The 24826-nt window shown below is 32.5% G+C and overlaps 1 protein-coding gene across 2 annotated transcripts in view; it reads right to left on the bottom strand.

Moving 5' to 3' along the window:
* LOC143079729 (tetratricopeptide repeat protein 12-like) overlaps positions 1-24826 on the bottom strand; it is a 97540-nt gene that overhangs the window by 37068 nt on the left and 35646 nt on the right. For both annotated transcript variants that reach the window (XM_076255276.1, XM_076255277.1), the window contains exons 5-10: positions 20903-21013; positions 15724-15856; positions 14653-14841; positions 14105-14174; positions 9480-9574; positions 8861-9041 (exon numbers count right to left, since the gene is read on the bottom strand). In XM_076255276.1, the coding sequence (XP_076111391.1) occupies positions 8861-9041; positions 9480-9574; positions 14105-14174; positions 14653-14841; positions 15724-15856; positions 20903-21013 (779 nt within the window). The remainder of the gene's footprint in view (positions 1-8860; positions 9042-9479; positions 9575-14104; positions 14175-14652; positions 14842-15723; positions 15857-20902; positions 21014-24826) is intronic.

Genomic DNA, 24826 nt, shown 5'->3' on the forward strand with positions numbered 1-24826 from the left:
GAATTTATAATAGTTCGTCCATACATCGTTGTTCTTGAAACAATCATTATTAGTATACATGTAAGTTTCCTGACGTATAAGAGCCATTGAGGATGAGCTCCAGAGAAATCAGACTAGTGGCGTTTCGTTCGTTTGTTTGTTGGGAAAGGAGAGGAAATGCAACCGCTTGTACAGATAAACGACAGAATTACCATACAAGCATTTATAGTCAACACAATCAGAAAGAGTTCCCATCGTAAGACGGGGAATATGAAGGCTTCCAAGAATGAACAAGTGACATGTCTAACTCTGAACAGTTAGAAAACAGACTATCGACATCGACCGCTTGTTCTTAATATTTGAAACTGTATGCATATATATACGTATACGTTTATGATATATATAGTGATGAGTTCTTGCGTCTGACAAAAACTAAATTCCTTCATGGTTATATCTTGCCTCACATTTATATTGGTTTGTAAGGTGATTACTCACAATCGTTATTTGAAAATCCTGTTTGTGAGATGTAGATTCATTTCAATACAGAAATTTCGTCTATATATTTCACAAGTGTATAACACGGAGAAGCTCTGAAGGTCCATTACTCCCATTTTGTTTAGGTGTGAACCATCGATGTTTACAGCAATATCACAGAATAAGATGATGATGGTAGAAAGAACTATGGGCGTCATGTGGCAAATATTACATGCATATCGGACAATGAGTTGTCAATCTGTATGAAAAGATTTCCAATACAACCATATTATTGAGAAGGAATGTTTACATGCTATACTCTCGTACTAGTATTACAGGGTTCTTGTGGCGTTCACCTTAGACACACATCTTTTTAACGATGTTTAAAAAAAAGACAGAACCAATTTAATGTCATATTTCCCTATTTTTTAAATATAACTAAAAGTCTTTTATCTGACAAGAATACCCCTATTTAGCGAACAAGTAATTTATTCTTTTTTCTGTTATTGAATACCAAGAAAGAAAATAAATCCCGAAATTAATTTGAAACTTTGATACTCAAAAGTTTCCCAGCAAAATATTCACATTCCCTGGGGATAATTAGTGTTCGTCCAGTGGCATATATAACAATTGTGATGACGAATTACTTCCTTTGTTCGAGAACAATCTTATTGAAATATAAATCTGTGATTTTACTAGGTCCACAGCTTCAATGAACCAAAGCAAAAGTTATACATCGACCTGTATTTAAATCAAATTGGTTCTCTTCTTCTTCTGGTATACAATAGTCTATCGACATTCGATGATTACATACTGTTGGCATACGTGGACTAGTCTATTTACAACACTTTTACCCCTATTTATTCAAAATATATGTTTTTTTCTTATGTTCAATGTATACATGTATATATTTTAAATTGCGCTATAGTTCCGTAACTTTCTATCCAGTCGTATAAACGAATCGTCGGCAAGTGCGTACATTTTTTTAAATCAATATTTCTGGTCTGTTCCAATCTGTCCTTCACTATTGACAATGACTATATATTACATTTTCCCAAATTCACCCTTGGAAAAAATATTTAAATAGATTTTAATTTCATCAAATCTTATTTTTTGGGTATTATTTATATGTTTATGAATTATATTCTTTACACCAGAAATGTTATTTGTAAACAAGCGTATGAGTTTAGTAATGACAAGTAAGACAGAGTTGTATATTATTCATCTGATAGTTCAAAATGGAAAGTTATAAGTTATAAGTTATCAGCCGTGTACACTGATCAATACCTGCAGAAGTGAAACGATGCATGAACTTGCAAGCCCGACAGGAAATCGCTTGAATACCTGGACGTGTCACCTCACACCCCTCACAATACCTTTGGAAGTAATACCTTTAGCCATGCTGGTGATCAGATGAGGGAAGATCAAAATATATTTGTTTATTACTTTAAAGAATTATGAACAAATTAGATTTTCGAAAACATTTTTCACGGAACACTTATTTATGATTTCAACTTTGACTTTTCACCTAATTCCAATATCAACAGTTTAAAAACAACAGACCATGGTAATTTAAAAAAAGTAAGAATATTTTTCGTATCAAGTTAGTTAGTCGGATAAAACAACCGTACGATTGACAAGATATCGACACGCAATTACGACTACATCGGTTACTGTAGTTTTGTTTCTTTGTGGTTTATAGACATATCGTTTTTATTAATCGGGAAAGAAGACAAAATGGCGGATCACAGAGAATTGATACTCTAAATTTAAAATCGATGGTGATCGCTTATCTAGCGGAATAAAACTTTAATATCTATGAATTTGAGCATTTTTATACAGAATGAACATAATATCAATTTTTGATTTTTTTGCGAAGTTTCCCTTTAAATAAAAAAACCAAAACTCAAAAACTTAACTTTGACCACTGAACCATGAAAATGAGGTCAAGTTTAGATGACATCTGCCCGCTAGACATGTACACCTTACAATCATTCCATACAACAAATATAGTAAACCTATTGCATAAAGTATGAGAAAAACAGACCAAAACACAAAAACTTAACTATAACCACTGAACCATGAAAATGAGGTCAAGGTCAGATGACATCTGCCCGCTAGACATGTACACCTTACAATCATTCCATACAACAAATATAGTAAACCTATTGCATAAAGTATGAGAAAAACAGACCAAAACACAACCAGGTGCTCCGCAGGGCGCAGCTTTATACGACCGCAGAGGTCGAACCCTGAACAGTTGGGGCAAGTATGGACAAAACATTCAAGCATGATACAGCTCTGAATTTGGATTGTGATCAAATTTTTGACATTACATGGTTTTTTTTTACACAAAACAAATGCCAAGATTTTACAAATCAATTAAAGATTTCTTCTTCAAACTTTTTAAATCTAAAATTAAATAGTTGACACAGCATAGGTTTCTGACACAGAATGAATGTGGTCTAATGAACTTAAAAGGTTTTTTTTGCCTTTGAGCAATTCACTATGCTGTTGAATATTAATCCTCTCAAAAAAATGTTTGAAGAAATTTTCTTTTTATTTATGAAATCTGAAATGAGAAAAATTTAACCCCCCCCCCCCTTTTTTTTCACATCCCCGTTTCCCTTTATCAAAACTGATATCAATTCAAATTTCTAATGGAGTTTGCAACAATAACTACTCATTTAAATACATCATAAAATATTAAGATGTAAAAAAACTGCTTGTTATCACTGAATGGTAAAGATTATTTAAATTTATCAGTTGGTAGTAAAAAGTGTATATACATTGTATATTGTATATAACAAAGATTTAAGTTGATTCTGGACAAAGAAAGATAACTCCAATTAAAAAAAATTCTTGCTATTGCACAATATTGTGCAATAGGATATTTCTTGCTTACTATTCTGGACAAAGAAAGATAACTCTAATTAAAAAAAAATTTGCTATTTCACAATATTGTGCAATTAGATATTTCTTGCCATTGCACAATACTGTGCAATTGAAAAGACTTGCTATTGCACAATACTTAATATAATAATTTTAGATCCTGATTTGGACCAACTTGAAAACTGGGCCCATAATCAAAAATCTAAGTACATGTTTAGATTCAGCATATCAAAGAGGCCCAAGAATTCAATTTTTGTTAAAATCAAACTTAGTTTAATTTTGGACCCTTTGGACTTTAATGTAGAATTTGAAATTTGAAAACAGGACCAAAAATGAAGAATCTACATACACAGTTAGATTTGGCATATCAAAGAACCCCAAGGATTCAATTTTTGATGAAATCAAACAAAGTTTAATTTTGGACCCTTTGGACCTTAATGTAGACCAATTTGAAAACTGGACCAAAAAACTTCAATAATCAAGAATCTAAGTACATTTTTAGATTCAACATATCAAAGAACCCAACCGATTCATTGAAAACTGGGCCCATAATCAAAAATCTAAGTACATGTTTAGATTCAGCATATCAAAGAGGCCCAAGAATTCAATTTTTGTTAAAATCAAACTTAGTTTAATTTTGGACCCTTTGGACTTTAATGTAGAATTTGAAATTTGAAAACAGGACCAAAAATGAAGAATCTACATACACAGTTAGATTTGGCATATCAAAGAACCCCAAGGATTCAATTTTTGATGAAATCAAACAAAGTTTAATTTTGGACCCTTTGGACCTTAATGTAGACCAATTTGAAAACTGGACCAAAAAACTTCAATAATCAAGAATCTAAGTACATTTTTAGATTCAACATATCAAAGAACCCAACCGATTCATTTTTTGTCAAAATCAAACTAAGTTTAATTTTGGACCCTTTGGACCTTAATGTAGACCAATTTGAAAACGGGACCAAAAGTTGAGAATCTACATATACAGTTAGATTCGGCATATCAAAGAACCCCAATTATTCAATTTTGATGAAATCAAACAAAGTTTAATTTTGGACCCTTTGGGCCCCTTTTTCCTAAACTGTTGGGACCAAAACTCCCAAAATCAATACCAACTTTCCTTTTATGGTCATAAGCCTTGTGTTTAAATTTCATAGATTTGTATTTACTTATACTAACGTTATGGTGCGAAAACCAAGAAAAATGCTTATTTGGGTCCCTTTTTGGCCCCTAATTCCTAAACTGTTGGGTCCTAAACTCCGAAAATCAATCCCAACCTTCCTTTTGTGGTCATAAACATTGTGTTTAAATTTCATAGATTTCTATTTACTTAAACTAAAGTTATTGTGCAAAAACCAAGAAAAATGCTTATTTGGGCCCTTTATTGGCCCCTTATTCCTAAACTATTGAAACCAAAACTCCCAAAATCAATCCCAATCTTTCTTTTGTGGTCATAAACCTTGTGTCAAAATTTCATAGATTTCTATTAACTTAAACTAAAGTTATGGTGCGAAAACCAAGAAAATGCTTATTTGGGCCCTTTTTGGCCCCTAATTCCTAAAATGTTGGGACCAAAACTCCCAAAATCAATACCAACCTTCCTTTTATGGTCATAAACCTTGTGTTAAAATTTCATAGATTTCTATTCACTTTTACTAAAGTTAGAGTGCGAAAACTAAAAGTATTCGGACGACGACGACGACGACGATGACGACGACGACGACGACGACGACGACGACGACGACGACGCCGACGCCAACGTGATAGCAATATACGACGAAAATTTTTTCAAAATTTGCGGTCGTATAAAAATTTAACTATAACCACTGAACCATGAAAATGAGGTCAAGGTCAGATGACACCTGCCAGTTGGACATGTACACCTTACAGTCCTTCCATACACCGAATATACTAGACCTATTGCTTATAGTATCTGAGATATGGAATTGACCACCAAAACTTAACCTTGTTCACTGATCCATGAAATGAGGTCGAGGTCAAGTGAAAACTGTCTGACGGGCATGAGGACCTTGCAAGGTACGCACATACAAAATATAGTTATCCTATTACTTACAGTAAGAGAGAATTTAACATTATAAAAAATCTGAACTTTTTTTTCAAGTGGTCACTGAACCATGAAAATGAGGTCAAGGACAATGGACATGTGACTGACGGAAACTTCGTAACATGAGGCATCTATATACAAAATATGAAGCATCCAGGTCTTCCACCTTCTAAAATATATAGCTTTTAAGAAGTGAGCTAACACCGCCGCCGCCGTAGCCGCCGCCGTAGCCGCCGCCGCCGGATCACTATCCCTATGTCGAGCTTTCTGCAACAAAAGTTGCAGGCTTGACAAAAACTACCTTGACAAAAAAAAATTTAACCAAAACCTTTAAAACGTGATGTGGGAGAGTAAATCTAAAAACAATTGAATATAGGGGTTGACCTGAAGAACATTTGCATCCCGGTCAAATTTGCTTTAAATGCTTTAGTTTCAGAGATATTTTTCTAAAAACTGCATTTTATCCCCTATGTTCTATTTTAAGCTATGGTGGCCATCTTGGTTAATGGGCAGGGTCATTGGATACATTTTTTTAACTAGATACCCTAAGGATGATAAAGACCCAGTTTGTTTCAATTTGGCCAAGTAGTTTCAAAGAAGATTTTTGTGAACAATTACATAAAATTTATGAAAAGGTGTGAAAAGTTTACTTTAAAGGGCAATAACTCAGTATGGGGCTAATTGACCATTTGGTCATGTTGACAAAGGAGTAGGGGCAATAAGGCCCTTATTTGGCCCAAAAATTACTGCAAATTTAAAAGTTATCATACATATTTTTAAATCACTGAAAAGTATCTCAGGTAGAAGGTATTCAGAAAAACTAAATAATTTTGGACATTGAACAAGTTACCATGGCAACAAATCATGCCTTAATTTGCATATTTTGTAAAATTTTGTGTTTTTCCTTGTTTTTCATCAAATTTTTAAGTATATTTTTGATTGGAAAAGTATGTGCGCACCCAAGAAACAACTTTATATTTCGTGAGATTTTGTCAATAGTAATAATAAAGCTTCAGTTAAATTATTTTGTTGTTTCTTGGCTGCGCACGATGTTTCCACAACAGATATAAAGATAGAAAACTGCATAAATTCTGAATTTTTATCATTTTTGTGAAAACAGTACATATTACGACGCAATTGTGACGTCATCACATAAGAATCTTAATGTTTTTCATTTATATTTCTTGACCCTATGCATTTCTAAAGATTATGTGCCAATTTGAAAAAGTTATCAAACATTTTATTTTCTTGGGCCAAAACCAGGCCTTAATGCCCCTACTCCTTTGTAGATCTTACTTTCCTGAACAATTTTGCTATGATTTGTTTATCTTTATCTATTAAAATATTCAAGATAATACCCAAAAACTGCAAAATTTCCTAAAAATTAAAAATTTAGGGACAGCAACCCAACAACAGGTTGTCTGATGATTCTGAAAATTTCAGGGCATATAAATCTTGTTCTGATGAACATTTTTACCCATGTCAGATTAGTTTCAAAGCTAAAGGCCAAAAACTGCATTTTATCCCCATGTTCAATTTTTAGCCATGGTGGCCATCTTGGTTGATGGACAGGGTCATCCAATACATTTTTTAAACTAGTTCCCCTAAGGATGATTTAGGTCAAGTTAGGTTTCATTTGGCCCAGTAGTTTCAGAGAAAACAAAATTTCTAAAAGTAAATGGGCGATAATGACAACGGACGCAAAGTGATAAAAAAGCTCACTTGGCTCTTTGAACCAGGTGAGTTAAACTAGAGGCTCTAAAGAGCCTGTGTCGCTCACCTTAGTCTATGACTCTATGTGCATATCAAACAAAGGACACAGATTGATTCATGACAAAATTGTGTTTTGGTGATGGTAATGTGTTTGTAGATCTTACTTTTACTGAACATTCTTGCTACTTACAATTTTCTCTATCTATATAGACTTGGCCCTTTAGATACAGAGGAAAAATTTTGTAAAAATTTACAAAAATTTACCAAATTAATGAAAATTGTTAAAAATTTAGTATAACGGGCAATAACTCCTTAAGGAGGTAAACTGACCATTGTGGTCATGTTGACTTTTTATTAGATCTATATTTGCTGAACATTATTTCAGGGCAGATAGATATTGACTTGATTAACAAATTAACCCTGTCAGATTTGCTGTTAATGCTTTGGTTTCAGAGTTAAAAGCCAAATCTACATTTTACCCCTATGTTCTATTTTTAGCAATGGTGGCCATCTTGATTGGTTGGCTGGGTCACCGCACACATTTTTTAAACTAGAACCCTAATAATGATTGTGGATGAATTTGGTTAAATTTGACCCCGTAGTTTCAGAGGAGAAGATTTTTGTAATAGATTACAATAATTTACGAAAAATTGGTAAAAAATGACTATAAAGGGTAATAACTCCTTAAGGGGTCAACTGACCATTGTGGTCATGTTGACTTATTATTAGATCTTAACTTGCTGAACATTATTGCTGTTTACAGTTTGTTTCTATTTATAGTAGTTTTCAAGATAATAACCAAAAACCGAAAATTTCTTTAAAAATTACCAATTCAGGGGTAGCAACCCAACAACACGTTGTCCGATTCATCTGAAAATTTCAGGGCAGATAGATCTTGACCTGATAAACAATTTTACAGATTTGCTCTAAATGCTTTGGTTTCAGAGATATAAGTCAAAATCTACATTTTACCCCTATGTTCTACTTTTAGCCATGGCGGCCATCTTGGTCGGTTTTTAAACTAGATACCCCAATGATGATTGTGGCCAAGTTTTGTTAAATTTTTCCCAATAGTTTCAGAGGAGAAGATTTTTGTAAAAGCTAACGACGAGGGACGACGATGACAGACGAGGAACGCCAAGTGATGAGAAAAGCTAACTTGGCCCTTTGGGCCAGGTGAGCTAAAAATGAATGTGGATGTGTCTCTAGACATCCTGCTTGAAAATAATACAAATTTAGTTATGTTTTAATTTGCTGATGACAAAATCGATATTTGTGCCAATGTAAACTATATTCAAAGATATAATTACAACATTGGTAAGATAACCTTTACTAAGAATTTTGTTTAAAAGTTTAATGAGTTAACACGGATCACACAATGTTTTCTGCTCTTTGAGTACAAAATTGCCGTAAAATTTAGGTAGCGAAATACCGTTCTTCAGGTACAGCCAAATTTTCTTATCAAATCTTTGTATCTATGAAAAGAATTTAGTAAAATTTTAAAGTAATTTATGGTAACAAAATCCCTAACCTATTAGTTTATAAGTGATGCATAGATTACGTTCGTTAAAATATATGACATCACTACACACACGGGCATTACAAACGAGTTATATAGTTGAATTCGTTCATTCAACCTTTTTACGTCACGAGGGCTAACAAATTGGACCTTGTTATTTAGAAGTATAGATATATAATCTGCGATTTTGATGTTATGCAATAATTGTTACCTACCTTGTCATATTAAATGTGAGGATAACAGTCGACCTTCCAAGTTCTGTCAATGCAACTGTATTCAGGAAGTTAATACATGCTGTCTTCATAACTTTTCCATTACTTTTTATTTTTACTTCTAAAAATCTTAAAAATTTATTTGGAAATCCATTGGATGTTACAATCAACTGTTGGTTTGTCTCTGAAAAAACATATTGGCAAATATACATATAAAAATTTAAACTATTAGTTATCTACCAAGTTCAGCCTCAACCCCTAAATTAGAAGATGTCTTTTTGGTACATGTACCTAAAATATACTTACAAAAATTCACATGAATCTTTTCCAAAAGGAGTCTTGTCAAAATATTGGAATTTTATCTAAAGGGTAAAGTTTTTATCTAATGGGTAAAGTTGTTATCTAATGGGTAAAGTTTTTATACTAATAATCATTATGTCATGTTTTACCTATGATTATTGAATTTGTTGTATTATCTTTATGGAGTGTTTATATAATCGGCACATTAATCTTGAGCACTGAATGAAAAAATATGACTACAATCAAAATAATGAAATTTACATTAGATAATTGTATGATTTTTAATGATTCTTTCTGATGTGACAACCTTAAATAAACCTACCACAGTCAATGCATGCTTTATTGAACATATCTATACCAGCTGTTAACATGTCTAATTCTTCCTGAGATAAGCTCCTTGGAGATGCAGCAAAACACCTAAAAATAAGTTTATGTAATAATACCAGAGTGCACACATTGAACTGCCTCGCCTTCTGTACTAACCATTTATATTATTTTGATAGTCCTAAATATAAAGCTTTACTTCATCTATCACATAAACTTAGCTTGAACCAAGAAAATGAGATCAAGGTCAGATAAGCCCAACTTGAAATACATGTACAACTTACCATCATTCCATACACCAAATATGCTTTAAATATAGACATGTTGCACATCTAAGAAACAAACTTAACCACTTAATCAGGAAAACTTAAAATTGATCATTAAATCATGAAAATCAGGACAAGGTCAGATTGACCCTACCAGACAGATATGTACACCTTACAATCAATCCATACACCAAACATTAAAATGTGACAGAAATTTTCAACTAGGCTACTCATGTGTATAACTATTAAAATATTTCGGTAAAACAGGAGGTTGTTGAGTGATGAATCTGAAAATGCATCACACAGTAAAGCTCACTCACATAAATCCTGAAACTAAATTTCAGAAATCCTTGTAATGTAGTTTCTGTGAGAAAAAAAATGTAAAATGTGACAAAAAATTTCAAGTTGGATGTCATGTGTAAAACGATGTCAGAGTTTGGTAAACAGGAAGTTATTGTTGAGTGATGAATCGAAAAAACAAAAAACATTTACATCATTTACACATGACATCCAAGTTGAAATTTTTTGTTACATTTTTCATATTGAAGTTTTTCTCAAGGATTTTTGAAATTTGATTTCAGGGTATATGTGAGTGAGCATTTATTGTGTGATGTAATGAAAAACATTCATGTGTATGGGTGGACATACTAATGGATGGACTGACGGATGGATGGACGGACAGACAGACAGAGGTAAAACAGTATACCCATACTTTTTTAAAGGAGGGTATAAAAAAATCTTCATACTTAAGTGAAAGTGTAATTTCCAGCCCATAGGCTCTTCTACAAATGTATATGGGTCAGTTCAAAAGTTAAGCTATTATTATCAGAAATCCACCTTACTGCACATCTCAATGTGATAAAATAACCAGATGCTCCGCAGGGCGCAGCTTCATACGACCCCAGAGGTTGAACCCTGAGCAGTTGGGGCAAGTATGGACACAACATTCAAGATGGATTCAGCTCTAAATTTGGATTGTGATTCACTAGTTGACACAGCATAGGTTTCTGACACAGAATGAATGTGGTCTAATGAACTTAAAATTTTTGTTTTGCCTTTGAGCAATTCACTATGCTGTTGAATATTAATTCTCTCAAAAAAATGTTTGAAGAAATTTTCTTTTTATTTATGAAATCTGAAATGAGAAAAATTGAACCCCCCCCCCCCCCCCCATTTTTTTTTCACATCCCCCTTTCCTTTATTCCAAAACCGATCTCAATTCAAATTTCTAATGGAGTTTGCAACAATAACTACTCATTTAAAGACATCATAAAATATTAAAATGTAAAAAAAGTGCTTGTTATCACTGAAACGTAAAGATTGTTTTAATTTATCAGTTGGTAGTAAAAGTGAATATACATTGTATATTGTATAAAACAATGATTTAAGTTGATTCAACTACTATTCTGGACAAAAAAGATAACTCCCATTGAAAATGTCTTGCTATTGCGCAATACTGTGCAATTGAAAATACTTGCTATTGCACAATACTGTGCAATTGAAGATTTCTAGCTATTGCACAATACTGTGCAATTGAAAATTTCTTGCTATTGCACAATACTGTGCAATTGAAGATTTCTTGCTATTGCTGAGTACTGTGCAATTGAAAATTTCTTGCTATTGCACAATACTTAATATAATAATTTTGGATTCTGATTTGGACCAACTTGAAAACTGGGCCCATAATCAAAAATCTAAGAACATGTTTAGATTCAGCATATCAAAGAAGCCCAAGAATTCATTTTTTTGTTGAAATCAAACAAAGTTTAATTTTGGACCTTTTGGACTTTAATGTAGACCAATTTGAAAAGGGGACCAAAAATTAAGAACTACATACACAGTTAGTTTTGGCATATCAAAGAACCCCAATTATTCAATTTTTGATGAAATCAAACAAAGTTTAATTGTGGACCCCGATTTGGACCAACTTGAAAACTGGGCCAATAATCAAAAATTTAAGTACATATTTAGATTCAGCATATCAAAGAACCCCAAGGATTCAATTTTTGTTAAAATCAAACTAAGTTTAATTTTGGACCCTTTGGACCTTAATGTAGACCAATTTGAAAACGGGACCAAAAATTAAGAATCTACATACACAGTTAGATTCGCCATATCAAAGAACCCCAATTATTCAATTTTTGATGAAATCAAACTAAGTTTAATTTTGGACCCTTTGGACCTTAATGTAGACCAATTTGAAAACGGGACCAAAAATTAAGAATCTGCATACACAGTTAGATTCGCCATATCAAAGAACCCCAATTATTCAATTTTTGATGAAATATCAAACAAAGTTTAATTTTGGACCCTTTGGGCCCTTATTCCTAAACTGTTGGGACCAAAACTCCCAAAATCAAACCCAACCTTCCTTTTATGGTCATAAACCTTGTGTTTAAATTTCAGATTTTTATATACTTATACTAAAGTTATGGTGCAATAATCAAGAAAAATGCTTTTTTGGGGCCCCTTAATTCCTAAACTGTTCTGACCTCAACTCCCAAAATCAATATCAACCTTCCTTTTGTGGTCATAAACCTTGTTTTTAAATTTCATTGATTTTTATTTACTTAAACTAAAGTTATGGTGTGAAAACAAAGAATAATGCTTATTTGGGCCCTTTTTTGGCCCCTAATTCCTAAACTGATGGAACCAAAACTCCCAAAATCAATCCCAACCTTCCTATTGTGGTCATAAACCTTGTGTCAAAATTTCATAGATTTCTATTTTCTTAAACTAAAGTTATAGTGCGAAAAACCAAGAAAATGCTTATTTGGGCCCTTTTTGGCCCCTAATTCCTAAAATATTGGGACCAAAACTCCCAAAATCAATCCCAACCTTCCTTTTGTGGTCATAAACCTTGTGTTAAAATTTCATAGATTTCTATTCACTTTTACTAAAGTTAGAGTGCGAAAACCAAAAGTATTTGGACGACGAATCCAACGTGATACCAATATACGATCAAAAAATTTTAATTTTTGCGGTCGTATAAAAATGTGGAATGTGTCCACGCGACACAGATGATGCCCCCGCTTGCATATATTGTAAGTGGACATAACTCAAGAACTGTAAAAGTGACACTTCCCAAAAGTTTCATAACATTTAAGTGAGGCAAACTTAAGTAAGAGAAAGGAAAAAAAATATTCATCATATTTTACATTAATGTAAAGGGCATAACTCTAGAACGTTTAAAGTGACCCCGTAAAAACTGAAAAATGATCTGTGTTAATCACTGTGCATAAGTTTCATAAGATTTTGTTCAAGAAACTAAAGGAAGAGAACATAAATGATTATTTTTTTCTATTTCTAAAGTGGCAAAACTCTTGAACTGTAAAAGTGACGCCATAAAAATTCAAATATGATCTGTTGTAATTAGCATTGTGTTTAAGTTTCATAAGATTTGGTTCAGGCAAACTAAAGTAATAGTGATGCCACCAAAATTCAACCTTGAAATGTGTTTTGTAGTCATTAGCATAGTTTATAAGTTTCAAAGAATTTGGTTGAAGTAAACAAAAGTATAGAACAGAAACAAAAAATCAGTAATTTAATCATTCAGCAAGAAGCAAACTCTAGAATGGTAGAAGTGACCCCATCAAAAATGTAGCCTGATCTGTGTTTTGTGATAATTAGCATTGTGTATTAGTTACAATAGATTTGGGTGAGGCAAACTACAGTTGGAGAACAGAAACGAAAAATTCAGCAATTTTTCCATTTGTGAAGGGGGTATAAGTCTAGAAAGGTAGAAGGAAAGCCACCAAACTTCAAACTTGACCTGTGTTTAGTGGTATTAAGCATTGTGTATAAGTTTCATATCATTAAGTTAAGGCAAACTAAAGGTAGAGAATGGAAACCAATTTTGAGACCTACAGAGGTTACAAATGGACAAGCGTAAACTTAATGCACCTCTGCTATGGTGAATCTGTAGAGCCTGTGATTTGATATTTGCTTCAAATGTACATGTACTAGGATAGATTAAGCTGATGTACATTTGTCCAAATCCATCAATAGGGTTACCTTAAATATTGTATTAGTTTATATAGCAGCAAATGTCTTTTTTCGTGGTTTTTAAATGCTAATTATCACAAAAGGCAAATTTTCCACAATCCACGAAAAATTGGTACCAATGAAAATAAATGAATCCACAGTATCTTGATCTTTTTAGCAGATAGGCTAGCTATTTATTCAGTACTCAAAATCTACATAGCCCTACGTAGCTGCTACAATATTGAACACAACTCTGGTGAACAAGGTTAATGATAAGATCAGAAGTAGACTTGAGATGTTGACATGTTCATTAAACATTCATGAATCTTGTTTTATCAATTTATAAAATCTCTTTTACAATTAAAAGACTTACTTTTGAAAATATGAGTGTTCTTCAATCAGACGCAAACCTCCTTTTGTTCTGAATAGTGTTCTTTCTTCATCTGTAATATTCAAGCAATAAAAATTATTGTAGCCTGTGATGTTAACTGACAAAAATATTTTATAATGGACAGCAATACAATAAATTGGCTACCTTAAATCTGAATAACACCTGATAATAAAAAAAAACTTTTTGTAATCCAATGATATTATCTAGATTTCTGACACATATTAAATGTGGTAAAGATCTTAAGAGTTTGAAATGGATTGAAGTATTTGTATTAATTTTCAATTGAAGATTTCTTTTTGCCATATACTATCAGTATTTTTTGCTTTTATATATAAATCAGAAAGAATCAATGTAAAAATGAAAAATTTTAAGTGTAAATTTTACTGAATTAAAAAAAAAAATCTGAATTCATTTTTCTAATATTGGCAGGAACAAAATCTCATGTAATAAAGGAATGCCATAAAAAAATCCTTAACTTTTCAGAGTCAGAGATTTAAGTAAAAACCAAAGATAGAATCTGTAAAACTTACTATTATTTACAGCAGAGCCAAGAAGTTTGAAACCTCCTGCATAATAAATTGGTAGTTGATCTGGTTTTAAGACTTTCTCCAGAAGATAAGCAATACCACAGCAATTCTTGTCACCACTCTCAAATAACTCTTTAACTTTATTTTCTTCTTTTTCTTGTTCCTCAGCCCTGTCTACTTCTGACATATATTCTAAAACAGAAAATTATCCAGGAATAAAGATAAACTGTTTTGTCCATGAGTGTCTTGAAAACATAAAAACTTTTTTACAAATGACAGTCAAAATTTCAAGCCTTTAACAAAAAAAAACCTTAATTTTTTTATTCTGTTTAATCTATTTTTGTTCTAATATGCATATGGAGAAGGTGAAACGTTACTCTAAGCAAATAGTTATTATCATTCATTTTTTATACATAAATAAGGCTGCTGGTTTTCTTGTTTGAATTGTTAAACATTTGTCACTTGGGGCCTTTTATACTGACTATGCTGTATGGGCTTTACTTGTGGTTGAAGGCTGTACAGTGACCTATGGTTGTTAATTTCCATGTCATTTTGGCTCTTGAGAAGAGTTGTCTCATTGGCAATCAAACCATATCTTCTTCTTTTTTTTTGTATCAGACCATATATATACTATACAAGAATTTTAAAAACTTAACAAAAAATATCAAAGTGATCAGTGAGCACCAGTTTTGGATGTTCCCAACCAATGTGTCCACATGGATCCTTAATAACCATAGCTAGAATCAATGTTATATTCGTTTTTAGAAATTACTTCTAAAGAGACCAAAGTAATTATGATCCTTCCTCAAATTTCAACTAGAAGCTAGGATAAAAGGAATACCATCTTTGACTTTATTTCAAATAATCATACAAAGTGAGATGTAATTGAAATAAATGGTGAATAACAATCAGCACATATATTTCATTTGTGCATTCATAAACTAATGTTTATTTAGTTAATTTAGATCATTTTTTATATTTGAATCTCAAGAGTAGTTATTCTGTTACAAAAGTATAAAAAATTTATAAACAATAATAAATATCAATTATCTATAATTATATATATATATATACCTTTGATTACACTTTCCATTTTTGGTTCAAGTTTTTGAGCCTCTTGGAAACAATCTCTTGCTTTATTATAATCTTTCAGTCCTAGGTGTGCTCTTCCCATGTGAATGTGAGCTTTAATGCAGTTTGGTGATAACTAAGACAAAAGCATATATATATAAAAATTAAAGCAATTGAAAAGTTAAGATTATAGTACACATTACATTTATTTAGACTGGATCTATTATTCAAAATTAAATTAGGACAGTCTACATGCATGTTTTAAAACAGAAATTGACAATTTAGTTTAGATGCATGATTTCTTTTATTATTTGTTAGTGGCTTTGAACTAGCTGTCAGTACCTGTCAGTACTCTCAGATCTGTACTTCATGTCTTTTCGTTGTTGGGATATACTTGTACAAGTACCAGGCCACCTCCACTCTGTGTTTTTGTTAGATGTATTTCTATTTGCATTCATCTGATGAGTTTAGCCTTTTTTAACTGAATTTTATAGTTCGTTCTTATGTTGTACTGTTTTAGCACTGTCCCAGGTTAGGAGAGGGTGGGGTCTTGCTAACATGTTTAACCACGCCACATTCTGTATGTTTGTGCCTGTCCCTAGTCAGGAGCTTGTAATTCAGTGGTTGTCGTTTGTTGATGTGTTACAAAAAATAACATATAAAATTGAGAATGAAAATGGAAATGGAGATATATACTAGTTAAGTGATAATGAATGCCATACTAAACTCCAAATTGTACAAAAGAAACAAAAATTAAAAATAATACAATATAATACAAAACAAGAAGTAATTGTAACAGGATGCTGTTACGAACTCTCCCAAACAAAGCTCCCATAACTCACCATTCGTATGGTCCCATGTTCATTTGATTTGATTTTTTGTCCCATAAAAAAATATATATGGCTTACGAGTGGGGATCTCCACCATTTACAAGTATTCAAACAGGAGGGGGTGGTGATGACCCCCAGGGACTTTACCTACATTTCATTTGATTTGTTTATTGTCCCATACAAGAATATATATGGTTTAGGGGTGGGGATGTTGACCGTTTACAAGTTTTCAAACAAGAAGGGGTGGGGTGACCCCCTCGGGACTTCCCTTTTATATCATTTCATTTGTTTTATTGTCCCCTACAAGAATAAATATGGTTTAGGGGTGGGGATCTGGACCGTTTACAAGATAATAGCACATTCTCAAATTGAACGGGGTGGGGGTGACCCCAAGGAACTTCCATTTAATTTCATTTGATTAGTTTTATTGTCCCATACAAGAATATATATGGTTAAGGGGTGGGGATGTTGACCGTTTACAAGTTTTCAAACAAGAGGGGGTGGGGTGACCCCCTAGGGACTTCCCTTTTATTTCATTTCATTTATTTTATTGTCCCCTACAAGAATATATATGGTTTAGGGGTGGGGATCTGGACCGTTTACAAGATAATAGCACATTTTCAAATTGAACGGGGTGGGGAGGACCCCCGGGGACTTCCCTTTAATTTCATTTGATTTGTTTTATCGTCCCATTCAAGAATATATGAGGTTTAGGGATGGCTCACCTAGACATATTAGTCTAACATTCTATGAAACCCTAAGTTAATCTGACCAGGGGTTTTGGAGAAACGCTGCGGACAAGTTCATTTTTAATGTGGTGGAAGAAAAAGAAGAAGAAGAATAATAAAAATAACTAGAATTGCTATTGCAAGCAATAGCGGATGTCACCCTTCCCCCCCATTGCCACTAAGCGGCAGCCATTTCAAAAACTTTTAACAGTGAATGCACATATTTGCATGGCTATACATTTTTCTGTAAATTTTCAGTACATTTACATCATTTTTAAAAACATGACATTTTTGCTGTTTCCATGGCAACGGCAGCCATTTTGAAATTTTGAAAGTCAAAAGTCTCATCTATACATGCCAGTTTACAATAATATTAAGTTTCATTAAGTTTGGAGCATTTCAAAAATATTTGACATTTTTCCAGTTTCCATGGCAACGGTATCCATTTTTGAAATTCCAACTTCAAAAGTCTCATGCAGACTTGACAGTCAACAATCCTATTAAGTTTCATCAATTTTGGAGCATTTTGAAACTTTTGAAATTTTTGACATTTTGATTTGTTCCTATGGCAACAGAGACAATTCCCAAAAGTTAATAGCATATACCACATTGGTACATGGAAGGGACCATACCATCAAAGTTTCGATCAATTTGACCTACCATTTTAAGAAAGTAAATGCCACTTTAAGGTTTTTGAACCATTTTGACCTGTTTTGCATTGTTTCCATGGTAACGGCAGACATTTTTGAAATTCTAACGCCAAATTCCACATCTACCAATGTTGCTCATCGTTACTGTAAAGTTTCGTAAAGTTAAATTTGGAGCATTCTGATATTTTTGAAATTTTTGGTGTAGTTTCCATGGCAACATAGCAGTTCCAATGGTTGCCAAAATCCTCCAAAACCAGTATATAGTGGGCACCTACATTGTATCAAAATATAATGATTCTGAGTTAAAGCATATCCAAATAATTCATTAAAACCAAAAACTGGATTTTTTCACAATTGTTCTGTTTCCATGGTAATGGCAGCCATTTTTTAGTTCCAAAGTTGCACTGCAACTCGAAAGTCAGGGTTCCTTGTTATAGTGAACTATCATTCAGATTGGTTCCTTTGGTTCCGAGAAAGCGGTCGGACAAAATTAGGTGGAAGAAAAATAATAATAATAGGGAAAAAGAAACAGAGGAAAAGCAATATGTCACCCGACATTGTCGATCGGGTGACATAATAAGAACTGAGCAAAAACAATAAGTCTCCAAACTTTGTTTGGGAGACTTAATAAACAACTTTTTTTGTACATAAATTAGTCCCGTACTTTTCTCGTTTGAATAGTCTTACATTTGTCATTTCTGGGCTGTTGATAGCTGACTATGCAGAATTGGCTTTGCTCATTGTTGAAGGCTTTACAGTGTTAATTTCTGTGTCATTTGGTTTATTCTGGAGAGTTGTTTCATAGGTAATCATACCACATCTTCTTTTTTATATATGAGATATATCTTGCCTTATTTCATTTTAACTTAAATACAATATTAAAATTGTCTTCCTGGTCAATGACAATGGACAAAAGAAACTATGTTCAAGGTCAAATGACATCTGTTTTAGGTACATTTGTTTTTATTTGATTATAATTTTGTTCCAGATTATACTTGTGTAAGATAGAACACATTATAATCATTAACAGTTTAACATGGTTGAATAAAATGCTCCGCTGAGCGTAGCCCGATACGACTGCAGAGGTTGAACCCTGAACAGTTGTGGCAAATTTGGCCACAATATTGAAGCTTGATTCTGTCTGAATTTCATCAGCCTTTTTCTTCGTCTGTATTTTGTTAAATACCAGTTTATTTGTATCAACTACTTGACGACATCTTGAAACTCGACTAAACTTTCCCCAACCCAGGGTTAATGTCGAGTTAACTTTGGTAGGGTCAAAAGGTCAAACACAGGGGTTTCGGTTGTCAGTCGAGTAAACTCAGCAGACTCTACTAACCCGAGTTGGACGAATCGAAGTAGGCCAATTGGTTCAACAATTCTTCCATTTGTAAAGGGCATAACTATAGAATAGTAAAAGTGATGCCAACAAAATTCAAACGTTATCTGTATTTTGTGTTAATAAGCATTGTGTATTAGTTTTATGTCGTTTGGTTGAGGCAAACTAAAGCTCAAATTTAAATAAGGATTTATTAACCAATATCACAATGAATCATAGTTAATACATTGACTAGATAGGAAATAAGACATTTTGTTGGAAATTAACATTCCTGCATTTATTCATGATGTCACAAATAGTACTCATTTTGATTTTACTTGAGAAAATCAATGAAAATGGGTAAAATTCCTATCAATTATGGACAGGAAACATAGAGCGCATATTTTGACAACAAAGATCTTTTAAAATAATGTTAGTAATGCCATTTTACATGTCTAGTTTAAATATTTAGTTTGTCGACGCCTGTGCTCTATGTTTCCTGGTCCTAAAGGAGTGAGTTCAGTAAGACCCTTTTTTCGCCCCAAAATTAAGCAGTTTTACAAAATTGTTAAAATGTAAACGTTGAGTTATTAAATGGAAAGTAGAATGCTTCTGTTACATACATATGGTCAGTTTTTGACAATACAATGCACATATATTGGGTACTAGCATCATTAAGTCATCCCAAATCTTCACTATTTTAGCATTTTAGTTAAATTTTAGACGGTTTCCGTCTTAAATGAAAGTGGCCGCATTTGTGTTCATTCTTAATATTGAAATGTAAGTTGTATTTGATGATAATACATAATATATATAACGATTGAAGATGAACACGGATGTGGCCACTTTAATTATTGACAAAAAACATCTGAAAAGTGACATTTTTTGGCATATTTGATAGAATTTTCATATTTAAGCTAGATTTGAAGCGTTTTTCATGAGTAAATCAGTTAAAATCTTTCAATGAAAATATTGAATCAACTGACCTAGACACTTAAGTGTTTAAAAAGTGTCTAAAATCTTTTGTCAGATGAACTTACTCCTTTAGGTGAAATCTGGCTGATTTTGTCAAATTTTGCCAAAATCTCTTGTCTGGACCTATTTGGGTTGTTAAAATTAAAGCTTAAGAACAAAACTTTGACACAAATAGTTCTCTTTAAAGTTTCTGACATGTCTTTAAAACTTAAAACATTTTTTTCTTGTAACATTGAACTTAATCAGGGCCAAAATATGGCCATTATCGAACTTACTCCTTTGATTTGTGTTTTGTGGTAATAAACAAATGTGTATAAGTTTCATAACATTTGGTTGAGGCAAACTAAAGTAAGAGAATGGAAAAAAACATTTTAGCATTTTTTTATTTGTAAAGGGCATAACTCAAGAACTGTCAAGGTGAAGTCACCAAAATTCCTACTTGATCTTTGTTTTTTTACCCTAAAAGAAAACCACTTCTGATATATTTAACCAAATCACTAGAAAAGGCCTGAAACCATTTTTTTGGTTAGAATTTTTTAAGAAAAACATTTTCTTTGTCAATTTTTTTTAATATATACATTACAAAGGTAAGCAGGTTTTTCTAAACATTTGTTGATATTTACAAAAAATATGTTCAAAATTAGTAAGATTTATTCGCACTTATCAGTATAAATTATTTACCCTTAAAGCCCAATCACAGTCTGTTAGTGCCTCTCTGTATTTCTCTATTTTAATTAACGTCTGAGCTCTGTTTGTGTATAACACTGTAATGTCTTTTATCTGGTCCAAAGCCTGAAATCATAAATATACAAACAATGTAAAAGAAGTTAAAATAGCATGCATCACTCACTTATTGTCACTTGCATTTTATTACTACACCATGTTACGAATGTCGGATTCTATAATTTAAATATATTTAGACTACAGGTTGATTTAATAATTATCAAAATTCACAATACTAAAATTTAAATATATGTGTCAAGAGAAATACTTCTAAAGAACCTCTCTTTCAAAATATTCAAAGATATATACTAATGACACTTGAATAAAATATTCTTTTGTAGATCTTATATTAAGAAAAATCTAAACCTATGTCACAGTAAGAAAAGTTGCAACCAATATGTATAATCTATATTGGTTAGCTGATTGAAATGTTTCCCTAACTCCACAAACAGATTGTAGATAGCACAATGATTGTTCCTGGCTGATCATATTAAAGTTTCTGCACAAACACACATATGAGACTAATATAACACAGAGATTGGTCACTTCCTACACTGACCAGTCAAATAGTAATTATTTAATGTGGTCATCGATAAAATCCAAGTCACGTGATCCGAGGTGATTGACAAGAAGGACAGATCTGCCATCTTTGACTACTGAAAAGAACTAGATATCATTGAGATGGGAGCCATCTCTATGGGCCCCGCTGTGAATAATGAGCATTAAAAAATTGTATCTTTACCATAGGACATGGGGTTGTCAACTGAAACCAAAGTTTTTGACCTTGACCTTTGACCTAGGAAGTTGCACATAAATTATGACACACCCTTTGGTGTTGGTTTATATACATGTCAAGTATAAACTTTGAAATGATAACGGTTCTCAAGATATAGAGCGGACACAATCTTTACCATAGGACATGGGGTTGTCAACTGAAACCAAAGTTTTTGACCTTGAACTTTGCCCTAGGCAGTCGTTCATAAATTATGACACACCCTCTGGTGTTGGTTCATATACATGTCAAGTATAAACTTTGAAATCATAACGGTTCTCAAGATATAGAGCGGACACGATCTTCACCACAGGACACAGGGTTGTCAACTGAAACCAAAGTTTTTTTACCTTGACCTTTGACCTAGGAAGTTGTACATACATCATGACACGCCCTCTGGTGGTGGTTAATAAACATGTAAAGTATAAAGTATGAAATCATAATGGTTCTCTAGATATGGAGCGGACACAAAGTGTTACAAAGTATCATGACATTGGATATGTTAATTCCCTGCTTTCAGGGAACCTCCCTGATTTCTGGTGTAAACAAATCCAGTTAAATGTGTTTTTATTTTTCAATTTATGGCATGAAATTTACAAAAGGGCACGTTTTACGTTATAACTCCATCAGTTGAATTTGTAAATACTCAAAGTATTCTAGGAACAACAAAACATGAATAAGTGAAGCCTTCTTTTTTCTAGAACTCGAAAAAACATACAAATCTTTTGTTAATTAACATATCTTTTTGTCATCTCATAATTGATGATCAAGGTATGAATTGGTGAACACAGGAATTGTTTTGTTGTGAGTTATGCATCAAATTAGACTTGAAATAAGCTTGATTTTTAACTAATTAAACACTTGCTTTCATTAAACATTGTTATCACATGAAGAATGTGTGCTTTTGCAGATTTCATACCATAAAATGGTCCGAGACCACAATTATTTCATAGTGCATTTCTTTTAGAACATAAATGAAATTAAAAAAAATCCCACCTGCGCTTTCTCAAAGAAACTTTTACAGTGTGTTGTACTACTTTTGGGACAAATTTTATCAAAATTTTAGAAAACTTCATCGTCTCTAACTCAAAATATGGACAATTTTATGTTTAGGGCGTCTTGAAATCTTTTGACAGCTTCCGAAATGATAATTTTAAACTTTTTTCAGCTTGACCAAATCACTACTTTCCTTTAAAATTCTGGACCCAAATTTTTTTACTGTGTAATTTTACCCCCCTACTTGCAATTTGAGGCATTAAACATGGAGAAATTAATTTGGAAGGGGTATAAAAATTAATGGCAAGTAACCCACTGTCAACACTAGTGACTATGTTTGTGAACAACGAAAATCAAGGGACGACAATGGTGGTCTCGGACCTAATAGGGTAGAAAGAGTTGACAAATCTTAAAAAAATTTGGTATGACCAAAGCTTAATGAACTATAACACTGCTTACAAAGTTTCATGACAATAGGATGTATATTATAGAGATTAAGTTAAGTTCTATACTCATCTTTGCGTGTAAAATTTTGACGTTAAAATTGAAAAATTTCAACTATCAACATTTGGGGCTTTAAAAATTAAAATATTGCAAAAAAATACTTTTTAAATGCCTTAATATATAACTTATCATGTACTAAAAGCAATAGAGTACTCATTTGATTTATCAGACTTCGCATAATTATTCAAAAGTCAAATTTATATGATTCTGCTCCTAAAATTTGAGGATTTTCAATGAAGGGGGGCCTTACATGAAGATGTAATATTTTCCAAAAATTTTAAATTTGTGAAGCTTTTTGGTTATAAATAATCCTTACATATGTATGGAAAGTACTTTAAATGGTAAGAAAAGTTACAAATAACATATCATATTAGTTTAAAAGGGTCTTAGGCCAAGTAAGACTGGAAAAAAATTAGGGTCAATTTAGGCCGTGCCACATATTTACATTAAAAAATGCATATTGAGGCTATAAGAAATAACTAGAGGCTCTAAAGAGCCTGTGTCGCTCACCTTGGTCTATGTGAATATTAAACAAAGGAAGCAGATGGATTCATGACAAAATTGTGTTTTGGTGATGGCGATGTGTGTGTACATCTTACTTTACTGAACATTCTTGCTGCTTACAATTATCTCTTATCTATAATGAACTTGGCCCAGTAGTTTCAGTGGAAAATGTTAGTAAAAATTTACAAATTTTATGAAAATTGTTCAAAATTGACTATAAAGGACAATAACTCCTTAGGGGGTCAATTGACCATTTCGGTCATGTTGACTTATTTGTAAATCTTACTTTGCTGTACATTATTGCTGTTTACAGTTTATCTCTATCTATAATAATATTCAAGATTATAACCAAAAACAGTAAAGTTTCCTTAAAATTACCAATTTAGGGGCAGCAACCCAACAACGGGTTGTCCGATTCATCTGAAAATTTCAGGGCAGATAGATCTTGACCTGATAAACAATATTACCCATGTCAGATTTGCTCTTAATGCTTTGGTTTTTGAGTTATAAACCAAAAACTGCATTTTACCCCTATGTTCTATTTTTAGCCATGGCGGCCATCTTGGTTGGATGGCCGGGTCACCGGACACATTTTTTAAACTAGATACCCCAAAGATAATTGTGGCCAAGTTTGGATTAATTTGGCCCAGTAGTTTCAGAGGAGAAGATTTTTGTAAAAGATTACTAAGATTTACGAAAAATGGTTAAAAATTGACTATAAAGGGCAATAACTTGCTGAACAATTTGGAAGGGGTATAAAAATTAATGGCAAGTAACCCACTGTCAACACTAGTGACTATGTTTGTGAACAACGAAAATCAAGGGACGACAATGGTGGTCTCGGACCTAATAGGGTAGAAAGAGTTGACAAATCTTAAAAAAATTTGGTATGACCAAAGCTTAATGAACTATAACACTGCTTACAAAGTTTCATGACAATAGGATGTATATTATAGAGATTAAGTTAAGTTCTATACTCATCTTTGCGTGTAAAATTTTGACGTTAAAATTGAAAAATTTCAACTATCAACATTTGGGGCTTTAAAAATTAAAATATTGCAAAAAAATACTTTTTAAATGCCTTAATATATCTTGTCCGATGAGTT

Source organism: Mytilus galloprovincialis, chromosome 6 (assembly GCF_965363235.1).
Source record: "Mytilus galloprovincialis chromosome 6, xbMytGall1.hap1.1, whole genome shotgun sequence".
In the NCBI taxonomy this organism is placed as follows: Eukaryota; Metazoa; Mollusca; class Bivalvia; order Mytilida; family Mytilidae; genus Mytilus; species Mytilus galloprovincialis.